The sequence below is a fragment of the Globicephala melas genome, chromosome 2, assembly GCF_963455315.2.
Source record: "Globicephala melas chromosome 2, mGloMel1.2, whole genome shotgun sequence".
Classification (NCBI taxonomy): Eukaryota; Metazoa; Chordata; class Mammalia; order Artiodactyla; family Delphinidae; genus Globicephala; species Globicephala melas.
The window spans coordinates 129,242,472-129,262,301 of NC_083315.2; the positions used below are offsets into that span (position 1 = coordinate 129,242,472).

A 19,830-nucleotide genomic window follows, 5' to 3' on the forward strand; every position below is an offset into this window, starting at 1 on the left:
CATTTACTCCACATTTAAAGTATAGGGGATAGAAATTTAAAATATCCTCTGGCACTACAGAGAACCTACCTTAAGGGAATGATGAAACATTAAAAGTAACAAAAAGCAGTTAACCCCTTGTACATTTTGCATAATGATTTAACTAGTAAACATTTAACAAAGAGAACTTAAGTTCAACATCCTGAAACCAGATGAGCTACTTATGAACAGTTTATTAGAACTCATCTATGTAGCAAAATAAGTAGATTTATTATAAGAAGATTTATAAGTAGAGGTGAGAAGCCTAACGTGCCTGGTGTGTCCAGGAAAAGAACCTTAGTTCAACTTTAAAAATTACCAAAAAAATTATAAATTTTAATGTACTTTTAAATGTTAATCTTAAAAGGTACACCTTTTTAGAAATGGATACAACCTTATCTAGAGAGTAAAAACAACACCATAGTTGGCTTAAAAACAGCCACCAATTAAGAAAGCGTTCAAGTCCAACACTAACTTTATCTTAATACCAATAATAATGAGCAAATCAACTCCTAGCTTTATACTGGACGAGTCTATTGACCAATAGTGGCAATAATGTTAATATGAGTAACAAGAAATATTTCTCCTTGCATAAGCTTACATCAGTAACTAATATTATATTGATAATTAACAGCACATGAGCACAATGCAACATTAAATTATTTATTTAGTAAGAGGTTAATCCAACACAGGCATGCATTCAAGAAAAGATTTTAAAAAGTAAAAGGAACTCGGCAAACATAAACCCTGCCTGTTTACCAAAAACATCACCTCTTGCATAACTAGCAGTAGAAGCACTGCCAGCCCAGTGACAACTGTTAAACGGCCATGGTATCCTGGCCATGCAAAGGTAGCATAATCATTTGTTCTCTAAGTAAGGACTTGTATGAATGGACTCACGAGGGTTTTACTGTCTCTTATTTTCAATCAGTGAAATTGACCTTCCCATGAAGAGGCGGGAATAATAAAATAAGACGAGAAGACCCTCTGCAGCTTTAATTAACCCCCCAAAAAACTAACTAAAGCACTAAGGGATAAGAAATTTTTATATGGGTTGACAATTTTTTTTTTTTTTTTTTTGCGGTACGCGGGCCTCTCATTGTTGTGGCCTCTCCCGTTGCGGAGCACAGGCTCTGGACGCGCAGCCTCAGCGGCCATGGCTCACGGGCCCAGCCGCTCCGTGGCTCGTGGGATCTTCCCGGACCGAAGCACGAACCCGTGTCCCCTGCACCGACAGGCGGACTCTCAACCACTGCGCCACCAGGGAAGCCCCCTGGGTTGACAATTTTGGTTGGAGTGAGCTCAGAGAACAAAAAAGGCTCTGAGTGATTGAAGTCTAGACTTACTAGTCAAAACATATCATTTCTTGATCCAAAAATTTATCAATGGAACACGTTAGCCTAGGGGTAACAGCTCAATCCTCTTCTAGAGTTCATATCAACAGTAGGGTTTACGATCTCAATGTTGGATCCGGACACCCCAATGGTGTAACCTCTATTAAAGGTTCATTTGTTCAATGATTAAAGTCCTAGTTGATCTAAGTTCAGACTGGAGTAATACAGGTTGGTTCGTATCTATTCTATATTTCCCTCAGTTCAAAAGGACAAGAGAAATAAGGCCCACTTTAAAAAAGCACCTGATAAACCAGTTAATGATATAATCTTAATTTAATTAATATATACAAAATATTACCCAAGTACAGGGTTTGTTAAGGTGGCAGAGCCCAGTAATTGCGTAAAAATTAAACCTTTGTAACTGGAGGTTCAAATCCTCTCCCTAACAAAATGTTTATAATTAACATCTTAATACTCGTTATCTCCATTCTCCTGAGCCATGGCATTCCTCACATTAATTGAACGAAAAATCCTAGGTTATATGCAACTTTGAAAAGGACCAAATGTCGTCGGACCACATGGACTATTACAACCTATTGCTGACACAAATTATTCATTAAAGAACCATTACGACCAGCTACATCCTCCATTTCCATATTTATTATTGCACCAATCCTAGCCCTAACCCTAGCCCTAATCATATGAATTCCTCTACCTATACCTTATCCCCTCAGTAATACAAATCTAGGGGTGTTATTTATAATAGCTAGGTCAAGCCTCGCCGTATATCCCATCTTATGATCCGGATGGGCCTCCAACTCAGAATATGTATTAATTGCAGCCCCACGAGCAGTAGCACAAACAATTTCATATGAAGTAATACTAGCAACTATTCTTCCATCAGCCCTTTAAATAAGTGGAACTTTTACTTTCTCAACCCTCATCACAACGCAAGAACATTTATGAATAATCTTCCCATCGTGACCCCTAGCTGTGATTTATCTCCTCTCTAGCAGAAACAAACCGAGCCCCCTTTGACCTAACAACAGAAGGAGAATCTGAACTCATAGCGGGTTTCAACGTAGAATATGCAGCAGGCCCATGCATTATATTTTTCTTAGAATATGCCATTATAATGAATATTTTCACAACAATCCTCTTTCTAGGAGCATTCCACAACCCCCGCATACTAGAACTATATACAACCAACTTTATTATAAAAACACTATTATTAACAGTTTTTTCCCTATGATTTTGAGCATCCTACCCTCGATTCCAATATGATCAGTTAATACATCTACTGGGAACAAACTTCCTACCACTAACACTAGCCCTATACATATGGCACGTCTCAGTACCTACTATAACATCAAGCGTCCCTCCACAAACATAAGAAATATGTCTGATAAAAGAGTTATTTTGACAGAGTAAATAATAGAGGTTTAAGCCTTCTTATTTCTAGAATCACAGGAATTGAACCTATCCTTAAGAATTCAAAGTTCTTTGTGCTACCATATTACACTATATTCTTTTTTTTTTTTTTTTTTTTTTTTTGCGGTACGCGGGCCTCTCACTGTTGTGGCCTCTCCCGTTGCGGAGCACAGACTCAGACGCGCAGGCTCAGTGGCCATGGCTCACGGGCCCAGCCGCTCCGCGTCATGTGGGATCTTCCCGGACCGGGGCACGAACCCGTGTCCCCTGCATCGGCAGGCGGACTCTCAACCACTGCGCCACCAGGGAAGCCCCTATTACACTATATTCTATACTAAGGTCAGTTAAATGAGCTATTGGCCCCATACCCCGAATATGTTGGTTTATATCCTTCCAGTACTAATAAAACTCCATCATCTTTATCATCATCCTAACAACAATTCTCTCAGGGACCATAACTGTAATAACCAGCTCTCACTGACTACTTATCTGAATCGGATTCGAAAGAAATATTAGCCATTATCCCCATCATAATAAAAAAGTTCAACCCATGAGCTACAGAAGCGCCCACTAAATATTTTCTAACACAAGCTACCGCATCAATATTACATATAATAGCTTTTATCCTTAACCTATTATATTCCGGCCAATGAACCATTACAAAAATCTTTAATCCAATAGTATCAGTAGTAATAACAATAGCCCTAACCATAAAACTAGGACTATCTCCATTCCACTTCTGAGTGCCTGAAGTTACATAAGGTATTTCATTAATAGCATGCCTAATCTTATTAACATGACAAAAACTTGCACCCTTATTAGTATTATACCAAATTTCACCATCCATTAACCTAAATTTAATACTATCCTTATCCATACTATCTATTATAATTGGAGAGTTATGACATTCTAAAAATCTATTCATCAATTGATGGGCATTTGGGTTGTTTCCACCTTTTGGCTATTATGAAGTTTTCATAAGCTTTTCTTTCTCTTGGTATATAACTAGGAGTAGAGTTACTCAAATAGTAACTTCGTGTTTAACTATTTTGAGAAACTGTTGTTTTCCAGTTACACCATTCTACATGCATACCAGCAACATGTGAGGGTTTCAGTTTCTCCACATGCCCACAAACATGTGCTATTATCCATTTTTTGACCCACCAACATGTGCTATTATCCACATGCATATAAAGTAGTATTTCATTATGGTTTTGATTTTTGCATTTTCCTGATGATGAATGACGTTGAGCATTTTTTTCATGGGCTCATTGGATGTCTTCTTTAGAGAAATACCTATCCAAATTTTTTGCCTATCTTTTAATTAGATTATTTGTCTCATTGAGTTGTAAAAGTTCATATATTCTAGATACAAGTCTCTTATTAAATATATGATTTGCAAATATTTTCTCCCATTCTGTAGGTTGTATTTCACTTTGTTAATAAAGCCCTCTGAAGCACAAAAGTTTTTATTTTTTTATTTTTATTTTTTGGCCGTGCTGTTGGCTTGCAGGATCTTAGTTCCCCAACCAGGGATTGAACCTGGACCACAGCAGCACTGAATCCTAACAACTGGACCACCAGGGAATTCCCAGAAGTTTAAAATTTTGATGATATCCTATTTATCTATTTTTTCCTTTTGTTGCTTGTACTTTTAGCATAATATCGAAGAAACCATTGCCAAATTCAGGGTCACAAAAGTTCACCCCTAAGTTTTTTCTAAAATTTTAAGTACATTAAGGCCTTTGACCCATTTTCAGTTAATTTTTGTATATGGTGTGAAGTAGAGGTCCATCTTCATTCTTTTTCTAATGAGTATTATTCAATTTTACTGCAATTCTTGTTTGTCTAGAAATAGATTTATCAATACTTCAATATTTTATAATGCTTTACAATTAGGCAAAACGCTTTCAGGTTTGCATATGCAACGTCTATATATGCAATTTCATTTAATTGAAGTATAGTTGATTTACATTATATAAGTTTCAGCTGCATAACAGTGATTCAATATTTTTATAAATCATACTCCATTTATGGCTATATTCCCTGTGCTGTACAGTATATCCTTGTAGGTTATTTATTTTATATATGGTAGTTTCTACCTCTTAATCCCCTACCCCTACCTTCTCCCTCCCCTCCATCCCTCTCCCCACTGGTAACCACTAGTTTGTTCTCTACATCTGTCTATTTCTGTTTTGTTATATTCATTTCATTCATGTTTGTTTTTTGGATTCCACATATAAGTTACAGTATACAGTATTTGTCTTTCCCTGTCTGACTTATCTTACTAAGCATAAAACCCTCCAAGTCCATCGTGTTGTTGCAAATGGCAAAATTTCACTCTTTTTCATGGCCAAATAGTATTCCTCTGTGTGTGTGTGTGTGTGTGTGTGTGTGTGTGTGTGTGTGTGTGTGTACCAAGTGTTCTTTATCCATTCATCTGTTGATTGGCACGTGGGTTCCCTTCCATATCTTGGCCATTGTAAATAATTGTGCTATTAACATTGGGGCACATGTATCTTCTCGATTTTTTTTTTTCATTTTCTTCAGATACATACCCAGGAATGGAACTGCTGGATCATATAGTAGTTCTATTTTTAGTTTTTTGAGGAACCTTCAAACTGTTTTCCACAGTGGCTGCACAGATTTACATTCCTACCAACAGTGTACAAGGGTTCCTTTATCTCCACATCCTTGTCAACACATTTATTTGTGTTCTTTTTGATGATAGCACCTCACATCTGTCAGAATGGCTATCTCATTGTGGCTTTGATTTGTATTTCCCTGATGATTAGCGATGTTGAGCATCTTTTTCATGTACCTATTGGCCATCTACATTTCCTCTTTGGAAAAATTTCTACTCAGTTCTTCTGCCCATTTTTCAATGAGTTGTTTGGGGGTATTTTATGTTGATTTGTATGAGCTATTTATATATGTTGGATATATATGTTGGATATGTTGAGTATCTTTTCATGTGCCTGTTGGCCACCTGTATGTCTATTTTGGAAAAATGTCTATTCAGGTCTTCTGTCCAATTTTTAATTGGGTTATTTAGTTTTTGGCATTGAGTTTTATGAGCTGTTTATAAATGTGTGGGTTTATTTCTGGGATCTCTATTCTGTTCCATTGATTTATGGGTATGTTTTTATAACAGTACCATACTCTTTTGATTACTGTAGTTTTGTAGTATAGTCTGAAGTCCGGGCACATGATACTTCCAGCTTTCTTCTTTTTTCTCAAGGTTGTTGTGGCTATTTGGGGTCTTCTGTGGTTCCATATAAATTTTCAGATTATTTGTTCTAATTCAGATTATCTGTTTTCATTCCTGTGAAAAAAAATGTCCTGGGTATTTTGATAGGGATTGCATTAAATCTGTAGTTTGTTTTCACTAGTATGGACATTTTAACAATATTAATTATTCCACTCCATGAACAGGCATATCTTTCCATTTCTTTGTATCATCTTCAATTTTCTTCATAAATGTCTTATACTTTTCAGAGTATGGGTCTTTCACCTCCTTGGCTAAGTTTATTCCTAAGTATTTTATTCTTTTTGATGTGACTCTAAATGGGTTTTCTTGCTTTCTCTTTCTGATAGTTCATTATTAGTGTATAGAAAAGCAAGACTTGTGCACATTCATCTTGTATCTTGCAACTATACTGAATTCATTTATTAGTCATAATAGTTTTTTGGTGGAGACTTTAGGGTTTTCTCTATATAGTGTCATGTCATCTGTAAATAGTGACAGTTTTACTTCTTCCCTTCCAATCTGGATGTCTTTTCTTTCTCTTGTCTTATTGCTGTGACCATCTTCATCCTTTTGCATGTGGATATCCAGAGTTATCCCAGAACCATTTGTTAAAAAGGCTACTCTTTCTCCTTATTGAGTTGTTTTGGCATCCTTGTCAAAAATCAATTGACTGTAAATGTGAGTGCTTATTTCTGGATTCTCACTTCTATTCCCATTGATCTGTATATCTATCCTTATTCGAGGACCACACTGTATTGATTACTCTTAAGCTTTGAAATCAGGAGGTATGATTCCTCCAACTCTGTTCCTTTTCAAGATTGTTTTGGCTCTTCTGGGTTCTTTAAATTTTTATATGAATTTTAGGATCACCTTTTCAGTTTCTGCAAAAAAGCCAGCTGATAGGATTGTGTTGAATCTATAGATCAATTTAGAAAGCACTGTCATCTTAACAATATTATGTCTTCTGCTTGTGGTTTCCAAGGGGGATGGTGGGGAGGGGAAGGGATGGATTGGGAGTTTGGGGTTAGTAGATGCAAACTATTACATTTCGAATGGATAAACAAGGTCCTACTGTATAGCACAGGGAACTATATTGAATCTCCTGGGATAAACCATAATGGAAAAGAAGAAGAATATATATATGTGTATAACTGAGTCACTTTGCTGTACAGCAGAAATTAACACAGTACTGTAAATCAACTATACTTCAATTAAAAAATAATTTAAAAAACACAATATGTCTTCTGATCCATGAACTTAAAATGTTTTTCCATTTATTTAAGCCATCTTTGTTTTCAAAAACATTTATAGATGTCAATGTAAAAGTATTGCACTTATTCCTAAAAATTTATTCCTAAATGTTTTATTCTTTTGGAAATGGAATTTTTCTTAATTTCCTTTTCAGTTTACTCATTGCTACTTTATAGAAATACAATTAATTTTTGTACACCGATCTTATATCCTGCAACCTTACTGAACTACTATTAGTTCAAATAGTTTTTTTTTTAATTAATGAATTCCTTAGTTTTTCTACAAATAAGATCATGTCAAAGGAGAACAGAGATAATTTTACTTCTTCCTTTCCAATCTAGATCGCTTTTTTTTTTCTTCATTTTCTTGCCTAACTGCCCTGGCTAGAACTTCCAGTACAGTGATAAAGTGTCAAGAGCAGGCATCTTCTTTCTGATCTTAGAGGGAAAGCAACCAGTCTTTCCTCATTAAGTATGATGCTAATTTGGTTTTTTTCACACATGCAAGTTCTATTTCACTTTGTTCTTCTAGGCACTGGCTCTTTGTCCCACCTTGATTTGGTGAAATCCTTCTCATCTTTTAAGTTTTAGCTAAAATTTCACTTCATTGGGGACATCATTCCTGAACCTTGCAACTAGGCTCACAGCACCCTGCACTTATCACAATCATAACAAATATCTGTCAGCATCAATCTCCCTCCTAACTTGGCCACACCTTGTTCACAGGTGTATCCCCAACACAGACAGCACACACAATTGGGTGTTGCAGCAAACCAGCCTCATGTACATGCTCTATTCCTGATCTTGGCAGGAACACTATTCTAAAAGTTCCATTTCTACCTCTCAAGGACAGGACCCTGCTTTAATTCATCCTTACACCCAGCACCTAACAGAGCCTGGCACTCAGTTACCCTTAGTAACCTATGTGAATCATTCTGAGGCCACTCAAAAGGCATGAAAGAAAGAAGGTTGGATGTAATTTTTGCCCAGCAATAACAAAAAAGGGAAACCATACCTTCAACAGGGCCAATCTGATTGGTCACAGCGAATCTGAGCACTTTTTCTTCATCCGTGTACAAGGCAAAGACCCGGTCCACATTCAGCTGCTGGGTGGTGGGGATGACCCGGTGTCTGGGGCCATGCCTGCATGCCTGGTAAGTGATGTTCTGGTGGAGGCGGTAGGACCGTGTTTGGTTGACGGCACCCAACGTGAGGGAGTAGGCTCTGGAACTTGTGGAGGTCACAGCTGCAATAGACATTATTCAGTCAAACGAGGACATTTACAGATACTAAATACAGAGGCTTTTTATGTGAGGTGAGTTTCTCTGCACAGTTTTTCATGTAGTTGCTGGAGCATGTCCCCTTGGGAAGTTTGAGCTTATATGGGAAACCTGCAAGGCGGTCCCAAGAACCCACATAGATGTAAAACCAAAGCACTGAGAGGCAGGAGGTATAATCGCTGCCGTCAATATTCGCAAAGAATGACTTTACTATATGCCAGCTATGCCCAGCACTCTATAAGCAGTGCCTCATTTATTCCTCACAACAGCCAGTGAGGTGGGCCCTGCCATCTTGTGTGGAGAGTCTCACAGAGGTTAGAGAGTTAATTAAGTAGTCTAAGAAGCAAAGCTGGGGGCTTCCCTGGTGGTGCGGTGGTTGAGAGTCCACCTGCCTATGCAGGGGACACGGGTTCGTGCCCCGGTCCGGGAAGAACCCACATGCCGCGGAGCGGCTAGGCCCGTGAGCCATGGCCTCTGAGCCTGCGCGTCCGGAGCCTGTGCTCTGCAACAGGAGAGGCCACAACAGTGAGAGGCCCGCGTACCGCAAAAATAAATAAATAAAATAAGAAGCAAAGCTGATATGCAGAGCCGGAACTGGAACTCAAGTTGGCCTGACTCTACCCCGCTCCCCCCAAGTTTTCAACCAATCCATCCATCAGTGCACAGAAGACTTCCAACACCTTGCACTTAAGTCTGGAGGCTTCTGGGGAAAGGGGTGGGGGTCTTTTATCTCCACCTGAGTGCAGAGTTGGGAGGCCAGGCAGTTTTCTAGCCATCAGCTACCCTGTGCCCAGGCCAGATCTCTGCTGCCCATTCACTTCCCTGTGCCTCTTGCCTGGCTTCCAGCTCTCACACCGCACGAGAAGCAAAGGCACAACTCAAAACAAACCCCTGTGCTGCAGGACAGCAACTGAGATTGGGGCAGCATCTCAAAATCAGGGGGTGTCTTACAGAACACATCACACCTTACACATATCAACCATGTAAGAGAGACAGAAAAGGGGTGATTATTCTCATTCTAAAGATGAGAAAATAAGCTCTCAGACAGTAAGTGATCTTACTCCCCACATACTTTAAACTCATCCGTAAGAATTCCTGTCTTCCGACTCCAAATCTAGTGGTAGTTTTGCAACACCGTACGGCATCTCTGATTTCAAAGCAGGCTGAACCAAGGTTACAGAACAAGTATAAATTCCAATAATCAATATTTTTCCACAGCCCAGAGACCAGGACGGTTAAAAACTGTACAAAATTATACCATCCCTCCCCAGCCCATAGACAAGGTTGTTATTATATTATCATCTGCAAATATTGGGTAGGGATGTTGATATTCTTGTGTACAACAGCCATCACTTTTCTCACACTAATAAAATAACAAGAATAATAAAAACAACACTGAGCTCATTTCATGTGTCACACACTGTTCTATAAGGACATTCCACGTAGTCACTCACATAATCCTCACAACTATCTCGTGAGATGTGCACCATCCCCATTTTACGGAGAACTGGTTGCACGTACCTGAGTCCGAGTAGTGGTAGAGCTCCTTGTAGGGAGCTATGTGGGCTGTGAAGTTTGCTGGGATGTAAGGCACCTGGCCTTGAATGTTGGTTTGAATGCTCAGATAGTTCTCTGGGTCCAGCCCCTCAGCAGTTTGAGTGATTCGAACCCTTTCCTCTCCTGGGTAGAAAGTAACTTCCATGTCATGGATAAAGGTAGCACCTGGAGAGGAAAAAAATCCAGCACAGGGATGAAAGGGGGCCTTGCATCTTCCAGCAATAATCACCAGTTCATACTTCCACTTCCCAGTTTCTCCTACTGTTGGGGATGGTGCCTAAGGAGATCTGATAACCAAGGTTAAGTACTATCAGCTGTTGATCTCACCAGTTCCCCGAACTTTCTGTTAAAGAGCATGGTTCCACTCTATCCCATCTCACACTGCTTCTCTTTGTAGGAACTTGTTTTCTGTGAAAAATAAACCCCTAGGAACATCCTTGACCCTTCTCTTTCTATGGCTGTCAGACTTAACAAAAACAATCAAAAATCCCCAGGACACCTATTTACATTTGAATATCAGATGAATAAAAAACATTTTTAGTATAAGTATGTCCCATACAATATTTGCGGCATACTTATACTAAATTATTCAATTATTGTTTATCTGAAATTCAAATGTGACTAGGTATACTGTATTTTATTTATCTACTTTTGACTCAAGGTTTTAGCAAAACTTGATTAAAAGCAAGATCTTACAAATGCCTATTGAGCTCTACGGCTGGAGGGCCAAGAACTTTTCTCTCACACTCTATGTGCAATAAAGGGGTAGTGAGGTGAGAAGCCAAGAAGTATTCTCTACACCCTTGCTATCAAAGGGTGGTCCTTAGACCAGCATTATCATCTCCTGGAAGCTTGCTAGGAAAACAGGATCACAGACCGCCCCCAGGCCCGCCACCCCCGGCCTGCTGAATCAGAACTTGCACTTTCCCGAGGCCCCAGGTGACGTGCAGGTGGGTTAAAGTCTGAGAAGCACCGTCTATACTAGTATAGATCAGAGTCATCAGGGGACAAAGAGGAAAGGCACCCCTCCCCCATGGAGTAAAATCATCTCCAGATGCCCTGGAACTACCACCTGCATCCCTCTTTGGCAGATCTGTGAGTGACAACCGAATTACATGGAGTCTGACAAAGCAGCGTCAAGGGTTCTTGAAGGTAGGAGGGCACGAATGCTCCACATGGGATCATCTTATTTCTCAGAACAACCTGGAGAACCTTTAGAAGAAATCACTGTCTTTTAAAAACAGTCCTGCAAGGCCAAACCATCCCCAACTACCTCGGGGCAGAAAAACTACACCTGTGTGGCTCTGAAACATTGCACAACTGACTACTGAATGAAAACCCAAGGCTCCACGCCGCCAAAGCCATGGTGACCTGCGGCCCTCCTCACCTGTGAGGCTGAAGCCGTTCTCCCAGCCTGGTTTTTCTAAAGCAAAGAGCCAGCCAAACAGGCCTCCGATCGGCGTGAGCGGGAGAAGGGCCTGGGCGGCGGGCTGCGGGATGTGGCCGATGGCCAGGTAGGCTCTGCCGTCGTCGCCCACCACATAAGCGTGCAGGTCCGCGTCGGTGAAGTGCACGGGCGTGTGGCCCACGCGGAGGTGCCCACTCACCTTCCCATTGACTCGATGAGGTGTCCCTGAGAGACAGCAAACCCCGTCAGCCTTGACCGTTGTCCACATGCACAGATAAAAACTATCCCACTGACAACTCCCCACACTCCACCTTCAGCCTTTTTCGCAACTCCCTAACCCAGCCGCTACCCACCTAGGTACAAAACAGACCTGCCTTTGATCTCACTTCTCCCAACCTCCCTCTCTCCTGTCCACTTGCACCCTAAGGAGCTAGCCAAAAGGGAGGAAACATTTCTGTTTAATCCTCAAGTTGGGAAATCAGCTGAAACATGTTCATTCCTCAGACTTTTATGGAGCACCTGCAAGTTGCTTAGGCTTTGATTCAAGCAGTAGAGACACAAGGTCCATAAACAGAGCTCACAGTGGCAGCTGGAAACAGCAAGCGACAGAAACAGACCCAGAGCAGCTCCCGCCCCAATCAAGCCAGCACCCCTCACCTTTGGGCAGACAGTGCTTCCCATTCCCATAAAACCTGGACTGGCAGTGGCAGCAGAAGCCCGTGGCATAGTCGGTGCAGAAGGCGTGCCGGGAACAGCGCTCGTGGTTGTGTTCGCAGGTCTCCTTGTTGGCAGTGTTGTACATGAAGACTGGAAAGTAAAACAAACTTGCATGTAAAGGACAAAGTGATTCCAGCATCATGGTTGCCAAGGTTCATCACGGACACAGCATCTGCTGTGTAATAAACAAATGGGGTTTTAATAATTAAGAGACGGAAATAACATTCAACTCAGGGGAATTAACTTGCTTTGTCTGCTGGCAAGAAGTACTGCTGACTGCTCCCATCTGGTCTCTCTGCAGAGCTGGTGAGCGAGGATGAGACTGCGCCCCTCGGTGCAGTGACAGGAAAGCCAACCAGAAGTACGTGTTAGGTTGAACTGCCATTTTCTGGGTCAAAAATGGCCAAAGGTCAGCAATTTTATACGGTTCAAACTAATATTAATGAGCTCCCGAGAGGAAGACCGAAGAGAGAAACTAACGAACACGGTCTTATGTCTAACCATTCTTTTACTTTTGGTAACCTTGAACTTGAAGAGAATAACCTATAGCTTGTCTTACTTCCCAGAAAAAAATTTTTTTTTCTGAAAGAGAAGAAGGGCATTGAAGAAAGAACACACACACACACACACACACAAACCCTAAAGAAAGTGTATAGGAGGCAGGTGGAGATGGAGGGGAAGGGAACAGGGAGCCCAGCTGTGAAAGGCTCTGTGCCTTTGCAGGGTTTCTCATGGTGGGTGTGGCCCGAGCCGGATGTCAGGGCAGCAGCGGAGAGCCTGGCCATAGTCACCATTCTCTAGGAAGCCACGTGGACCTGGCTAAGCTCAGTGCTCCAGTAGCTGTTCCTTCCAGCTCTCGCTTATTCTGCCCATTAGAAAAAAAAGAGAGTCATTTGTGCTACCAAGAAACAAAGGAACTGGAGCAGATGCTATTGTCCCTAAAGGGAAATGGCCAAGGAATTGGGGTGTGGCTGGGGGTTGCTGACAGATAAGAGAAAGCTTTGTCCGGGACACAGGGGATGATCCCAATCCCAGGCACGGCCACCAGGAGGCAAAGTGGCTGTGCACACCTCTGCCTCTGCATCCCCCGGAGCAGGAGTTGGGTGGAGACTCCAGGAGCCGCCTGAGCAAAGATGGCACAAAACTCTAGTGCTGGACTCCAGTGCTGTTGTGGGGTGCCGGCTCCCAAGGAAGACAGATACCCTGCTCCTGGGAAAAACCGGGTGGCAGTTGTGTTCCACATCTAGGTCTGAAAAGGAGGAAATGGGAAGGGGAAGAAGAAATGGAAAGATCAGTACTTACCCAGTATTCCGGGGAGAACAGAAAACAAACCAACGGTGGGGCAGGGTGGGAACGTAGCACCATAGAAGTAACAATGGAGCCAGCGTAGACTTGTATCAGCAAGTGAGAATATAACAAGGTGAACATTGAAAGAGTGCCTAATATGTGCCAGGTACTATGCCATGAACTTTATTAACTCTTTTAATTTGCACAAGAGGGAATTTTTAATCCCTGTTTTGCAGGTAAACAAGTGAGGCAAAGATTAAGGTGACTCTCCTGAAGTCACACAGGCAGTAGGTGGTGGAGTTGGGATCTGAACCTAGGAAGTCTGGCTCCAGATTCTTGACAGCTGTACTCAACCACCCTCTGGCAGAGCTCAAGGACATCGATCACGAGAGCCAGGCAAAGGATCTGCTCAGGTGACTGGAGTTAATCAACACAGGCTTCGGACAGTCAGGTTTGAGTCCTACTTTATAAATAAGGCTACATGGGAGAAGACAGCAGAGATTGTCCAGATGGCTGTCACAGCTGACAGAAAAGCACAGGTAGGAGAACTGAGTAGCAGCAGCAGTGTTAACTTCTGGACAGTATTTAACTGCTGCTTACAGATTCTTGAGAAAGAAGTGAGCTGAGGGTTGGCAGGACGGACGATCTTGACTCAAGTGGAATATCTGACTGGGAACAGGCCTACACAGCTGAGAAATTCCAGTTTGATAAAAATAGAAAATTAGGCATCACCATGAACACTTTTTTCCCCTCCCGCCTTTTTTTTTTTTTTCTGGTACGCAGCCCTCTCACTGTTGTGGCCTCCCCCGTTGCGGAGCACAGGCTCCGGACGCACAGGCTCAGCAGCCATGGCTCACGGGCCCAGCCGCTCTGCGGCATGTGGGATCTTCCCGGACCGGGGCACGAACCCGCATCCCCGGCATCGGCAGGCGGACTCTTAACAACTGCGCCACCAGGGAAGCCCCCATGAACACTTTTTAAAACAGGAAAGTGACACAAAACTCAAGGCAGAAAAACAGAATGGATAATAAAGAAGATTATAAGAGGTTGCTGTGAGAAAATGATGTATCATTATCTATACCATTGGTTTAATAAGGGGGGGGAAATTCCAGTCTGAGTAAAAAATAAATGAATGTAACTTGTCAAAATCTTGGGGTTTTCCAGCTCTGAAAAGTCACAAGTATTAAGAAGCAGCCCCTGGAGGGACTGGCACAGTTGTGAGTGTGTTCATGGCATCGGCTGCCATCAGGACTCTCCCTCCAGAACATAAGGGAAGCAGGGGCAGCAGAGGGTCCCAAGTTCTGACGTCCAACAGCAGCCTGACTCAGGTGGCTCTGCAGAAACCACAGAAATGCACCGTGTGTTTCCTCCTCTCCAAAATCAGGATGACACCCCTTCTCACACCTCATTGCCAGAAATCACATTATTTCTTGGTACTCCTGAGCACCAAGGTAAAAAGACAACCTGATGCAGGACTAAAAGGTAGTCATTTTCAGGAAATTCAGGTAAAAATAAAATCACATTAACACTGTTCTGCCCTCAAATTAAAGAAATGATGGGTTTGTATTATGTTCCGTCTATTTGTTGTTTTGTGAAGATCCCTCTTCTAAGAGAGGATTATGAAACAGGGAGAGATGAACTGGAGGAAGACTACAGATGTGTTGAGTTGGGTTAATTGAACTAAAATACTAGGAGGAGGCATGGCTTTTCTATGGGTAAAAAGAGAGGCTCAGCAGTGCAGCCAGCAACTTACAAATGCAACTGTGATAAAGTTTATAAGTTCATGGACACGCAGACCACACGTTTCTAACAAAAAATAAGTTAGGGCCCCATGAAAGGCTATTATGAGACTGAAACTATACTTACGATGGGTTAAATTAACTATTGGTAAGCTGGCTTGGAGATCTTTTTCAAGTGTGTGTGTGTGTGTGTGTGTGCGCACGTGTGTGTGTGTGTGTGGAGAGCTGCATGCCCAGGATGGGACTTACTGAGCCAAGAACACAAGCTCAGCCTTCCAGCCCACGCCAGTCACACCGGGGAAAGATGGGTGCGCTCCTAGACAGAGGAACACCGGGACCCCTTTTCTGTGCCTGCCTTCACATGCAGACGTGCACGTGTAACACTGACAATGTCAGCTTAGATGAAAGGTAAATGCCTGTTACAATTTTCTTTCATTCTTTCAGTAATTCAAACAAATACTTATCGAGCACTCCCTATGGGCCCGGCACTGGACTAGGAATTAGGGATACAGCTGAGAACAAAAGAGACAAAAACTCCTGTCTTGGAGCTTACATTCCCCCCTCTAGGCAGCAGTCAACAGACAGGTCAATTATTCAGTACGGCGGATGGTGTCAAGAACTGTGCAGAAGCTTAAAGTAAAAGAACAAGAGGGCTGGAGACAGAAGTGACTTTGCTTCTTTTAAATGACACAGCCACGGAGCGCCTGGGGAGAGGATGAGCTTTGGGCAGAGGCCTGGAAGAGGAGAGGATGAGTGAGGGTAAGAGCTCCCGTCAGGCTGGCGGGGCACGTGGGAGGGACGGGGCAGGGAGACGGGAGAAGGCAGGAGAGGTAATCCTGGCCAGTTCTCACCCGTCGGGCCTCACAGGTCAAGGGAAGGATTTGGGCTTTAGTCTGAGTGAGGGGGGGGACGCTGCTGGGGAGCAGAAGAGTGCCACGGTCTGACTTACAGGAACCTCAGGAATGAGCCGGTGCCTTGATAGTAGGAGGTCCTGGTGGAGAGGATGAGAAGAGACCAAATCTGGAGTTGTTTGAAGGTGGAGCTGCCGGGGTTTGCTGATGAATTGGATGGAGGGAGAGAAGGAGTCGGGGGAGGGTAGAGAGAGGGAAGGAGAGCAGGGTGGGGAGGACAAGCGGAGAAAGAGAGGGGTCCACGGGGATGTTCATTTCCTGGCGTGGGAACTGGAAGGCTGGGGGTGCCATTTACGGGAGCAGGTCTGTGGCAGCTCAGCTCCCGCGATGCCTTTGAGGCATCTGGGACGCTTCAGCCCGCCCCTGACACGGTCTTATACCCTCAGCACGGCACTACTCAACCATTCAGAGGGACAGCTGCGTTCCTCCCTAGGGATTCTGGGAACCACTGCATCAGAATCACCTGGGATGCCAGTTAAAAATGCAAATTCCCAGGGCACACCTTAGACCTACCAATTCAGACTCTCGATAGGCGGATCCCACGAGTCTCTACCTTAGCCACTCCTGGGGTGACTCTTACGTCCAGTGAGGAAAATGTTCAGGATATTTGCAAACTTTCCATTTCTGAGCCAGAGAATGCTGATTAATGTAGTGAATGAATTTCATCTGACCAATTAGCTCCTGGGGGTGGCTGGGATTTCAGGGAATGCTCTAGCATTCATTCCTGGCCTGGCTGAGAAGTGGAACGCTGTGCTTATGGCCCACTTAGGCCAAACCCCCAAGCGGGGCACGTGAAGATCCTTAGTGGACGGAACCGGGAGCCCAGGAGCCATCTCCCTTCCCTGAGGAAGGGGGAGAACAGGACCTAGAAATGTGACCCCACGTGTGGCTCTCTAACCAGGGAAGAAAAGCCAGGCGTCTGGCCAACGTGACTTCTCAAATTTCTATGGGAACTGCAGGTGGATTCAAAGATGCTGAATTCCGTGAAGGTGGGGGAATCAGTGTCTAAATCCCAGCTGGATGAGATGTGCAGTGAGCAGATGCAAAAACAAAGTGGCACTTTTTCTTTTTCTGTGGTCGTTTCTATGCCTCTGTACCTCACAGCTTTGAATGTGTTTTCACACACTTCTTCCTATTGTGGTGAGGAGGTGGTATCCCCTCTTTACAGATGACACCAATGAGGCCCACAGAGATTATAGGATCTTCTGGCTCTAAATCCCACGCCCCTTCCATTATACCAGCAGTACTCAACTGTGATGGGCTTCAGAATCACCAGGGGACCTGGTTTAAAAAGGCAGATTCCGGGGACTTCCCTGGTGGCCCAGTGGGTAAGACTCCGCCCTCCCAATGCAGGGAGCTTGGGCTCCATCCGCACTCAGGGAACTCGATCCCACATGCGTGCCGCAGCTGAAAAAAGATCCCGCCTACCACAACTGAAGATCCCGTGTGCCCCAACTAAGACCCGGCGCAGCCTAAATAAATAAATATTTTAAAGATAAATAAAAAGGCAGATTCTGGGTCAGAAGGTGGAGGAAGGGTGTGGAATCAGCATTTTAAACCAGGGCCACGGGAGAAATAGCCACAAGTGGATTAGAGCCAAACTTTGAGAAATATAGTTTGCATTCCACAGATTCCTCTCTCCTGAATTTTACCCACTGGGGCAGGCTGTCTTCCAGACCCTCCGGGGACCCACGCTCTGCCTCGCAGCTCCTGTCGCAGAGAGTCGAAAACGATAGGGACAAGTCGGCTGGCAGCTCGGGCCCAGCAGGAGGGCAGAGGCCGGCCAGGTTTGAATGAGCTCAGCTTGCAGCAGCTTTGTTAACTGAGGTTAGACTGTTGCTAAAGGAAACTTCACGTGAGGATTTTAAAAATCTCATTTCTTTTTCCCAGTTAATGCTTTTCACTCTTCTCCTATCCTTAAACAGAAAGAAAAATGGGGTAGGGTTATGGGGCTATGTAAGGGAAAAGAAGCAAAGGTGCTGCCAGGGTACTTGAGACTTGTCCTAATTGGGAGTTTTCCACACAAATGGAAAACTCCTCTGCACTTGTTCTGACCCATCCTTCAGTCTTCATTTCTCCAGAAACACTTAAGCGCTCGTCTTCCGCCCTGGCCCGGCCACGTGGAAGGCCAGCAGGCTCCACGGAGCAGACCGGGTTCATCATGCAAAGGGGGACGGAGGGCTTCCTGCGCGGGGCTGCCCCTGGCAGCTGAGCTGTCTTTTACTTTTAACAGCTCTTCCTGCCACCTCAAGAAAAAGGACCTACATTTTCACTGCAGGACAGATTTTTCTTAGGTTTCCCACCTCACAGAATGATAGACAAGAAAAACCACATCCAACTGTATAATGAAAAACAGTGGTATGTTTTCCCTCCAGTTTTCGTCTGTTTTGGGGGTATGTGTGTGGTACATAGTGAAGCTCGTTGGGCAAACAGTTATTAGGACCCTGTTTTTCTGTGAGGGGAGGGTTACATCCACCATCGTGAGACTAGCAGGCTCTCCCGTGCAGGTGTCTTCACAGGTATGGGGATCCTCTTGTTCACAGTCCCTCAGCAACCTGGGGGTGCACCTGGGAGAGGGGCTTTTGTGCCTGGAAGGCTGGCCTGGGCAGCAGAGCCTGCTCGAATTCATCCCAGGGTAGAAGCTGCTTGAGCACCACATTCCTGAGGCCTCTCCCAAGGCCAGAAGTAGAGCTGGACCAGAAGCTACAGGGAAATCCCTGTTCACACCCTGGGCCTGCCCTGCGTGAATGCCGTCTAAGCAGAATCAACAGGATCCCACGGTGGAGTGAGAACACGTGAGGCCTCTGAAAGCCAGGTGTCCCTCCCCCTTTCTAATTCATCATGCAGACTGAGGTCAGATTAAGCTTCCCATTGCACCCCCTGGGCAGGTTTAAAAATCTCTACGACCCCTGTGAATCAAGCTTGTCCTGCTGCCCAAAACACCGGCAGTCTCTGGCCCTAGGCATCTGGAGCCTTAGTGGCAGCTGCCTCTCACATCCCCCGCCCCCAACTCCCTCCCTCCCTCCCTCCCTCTCCATTTCCACCTCACCACCTCCACTCCTGTCACTCCTCTGTCCAGAATATGCCCCCGTTTCTCCCTCTCTAAACTGAGACTCCGACCCCGCGGCCTGGCTCGAGCCCCCCTCCTCCATGAAGACTTCCCTGATGGCACCGCAGGTGAATCTGCCCTGTGCTGTGCTACCTGGCAGCTTGCTCTAATCTTCCATGGCTTCGCCGCAGTACTGGTCTGCCTCTTACGCAGACAAATCACTCCGTATTTTCAGTCTTCAATTTCCTTCTCTGTACTGTGAGAAGGATAATAGTATCTACCCCACAGGGCAATTCTGAGGATCAACTGTGCTAGTGCAATCCAAGCAAAGTTGCCTCTCAGAGTCTGAGTGGACATTTGATAAATACCAGTGAAAACTTCCACTCGTGCCCCAGTCAGAGAAGGGCACATGGTAGGTGCTCAGGTAACTTTTGGTTTGACAAGCTTCCAGAGCTGCTTGGAGAAGTAAGACCCCTGAGACAGAGAAAGCTTGTGCATCCAATTTACTGCCGGTTCTGTGGTCTATGAAAACAGAACAAAGCAAATAATACGCTCGAGGCTAGAACTAGAGTGAAATTGGGACATTCTTGCCTGGTGTG

General features: G+C 44.0%; 1 protein-coding gene across 2 annotated transcripts in view; it reads right to left on the bottom strand.

Annotated features, from left to right (window-relative positions):
* NID2 (nidogen 2) overlaps positions 1-19,830 on the bottom strand; it is a 78,657-nt gene that overhangs the window by 38,218 nt on the left and 20,609 nt on the right. For both annotated transcript variants that reach the window (XM_030854969.2, XM_060294816.1), the window contains exons 5-8: positions 12,186-12,335; positions 11,508-11,753; positions 10,085-10,285; positions 8,299-8,529 (exon numbers count right to left, since the gene is read on the bottom strand). In XM_030854969.2, the coding sequence (XP_030710829.1) occupies positions 8,299-8,529; positions 10,085-10,285; positions 11,508-11,753; positions 12,186-12,335 (828 nt within the window). The remainder of the gene's footprint in view (positions 1-8,298; positions 8,530-10,084; positions 10,286-11,507; positions 11,754-12,185; positions 12,336-19,830) is intronic.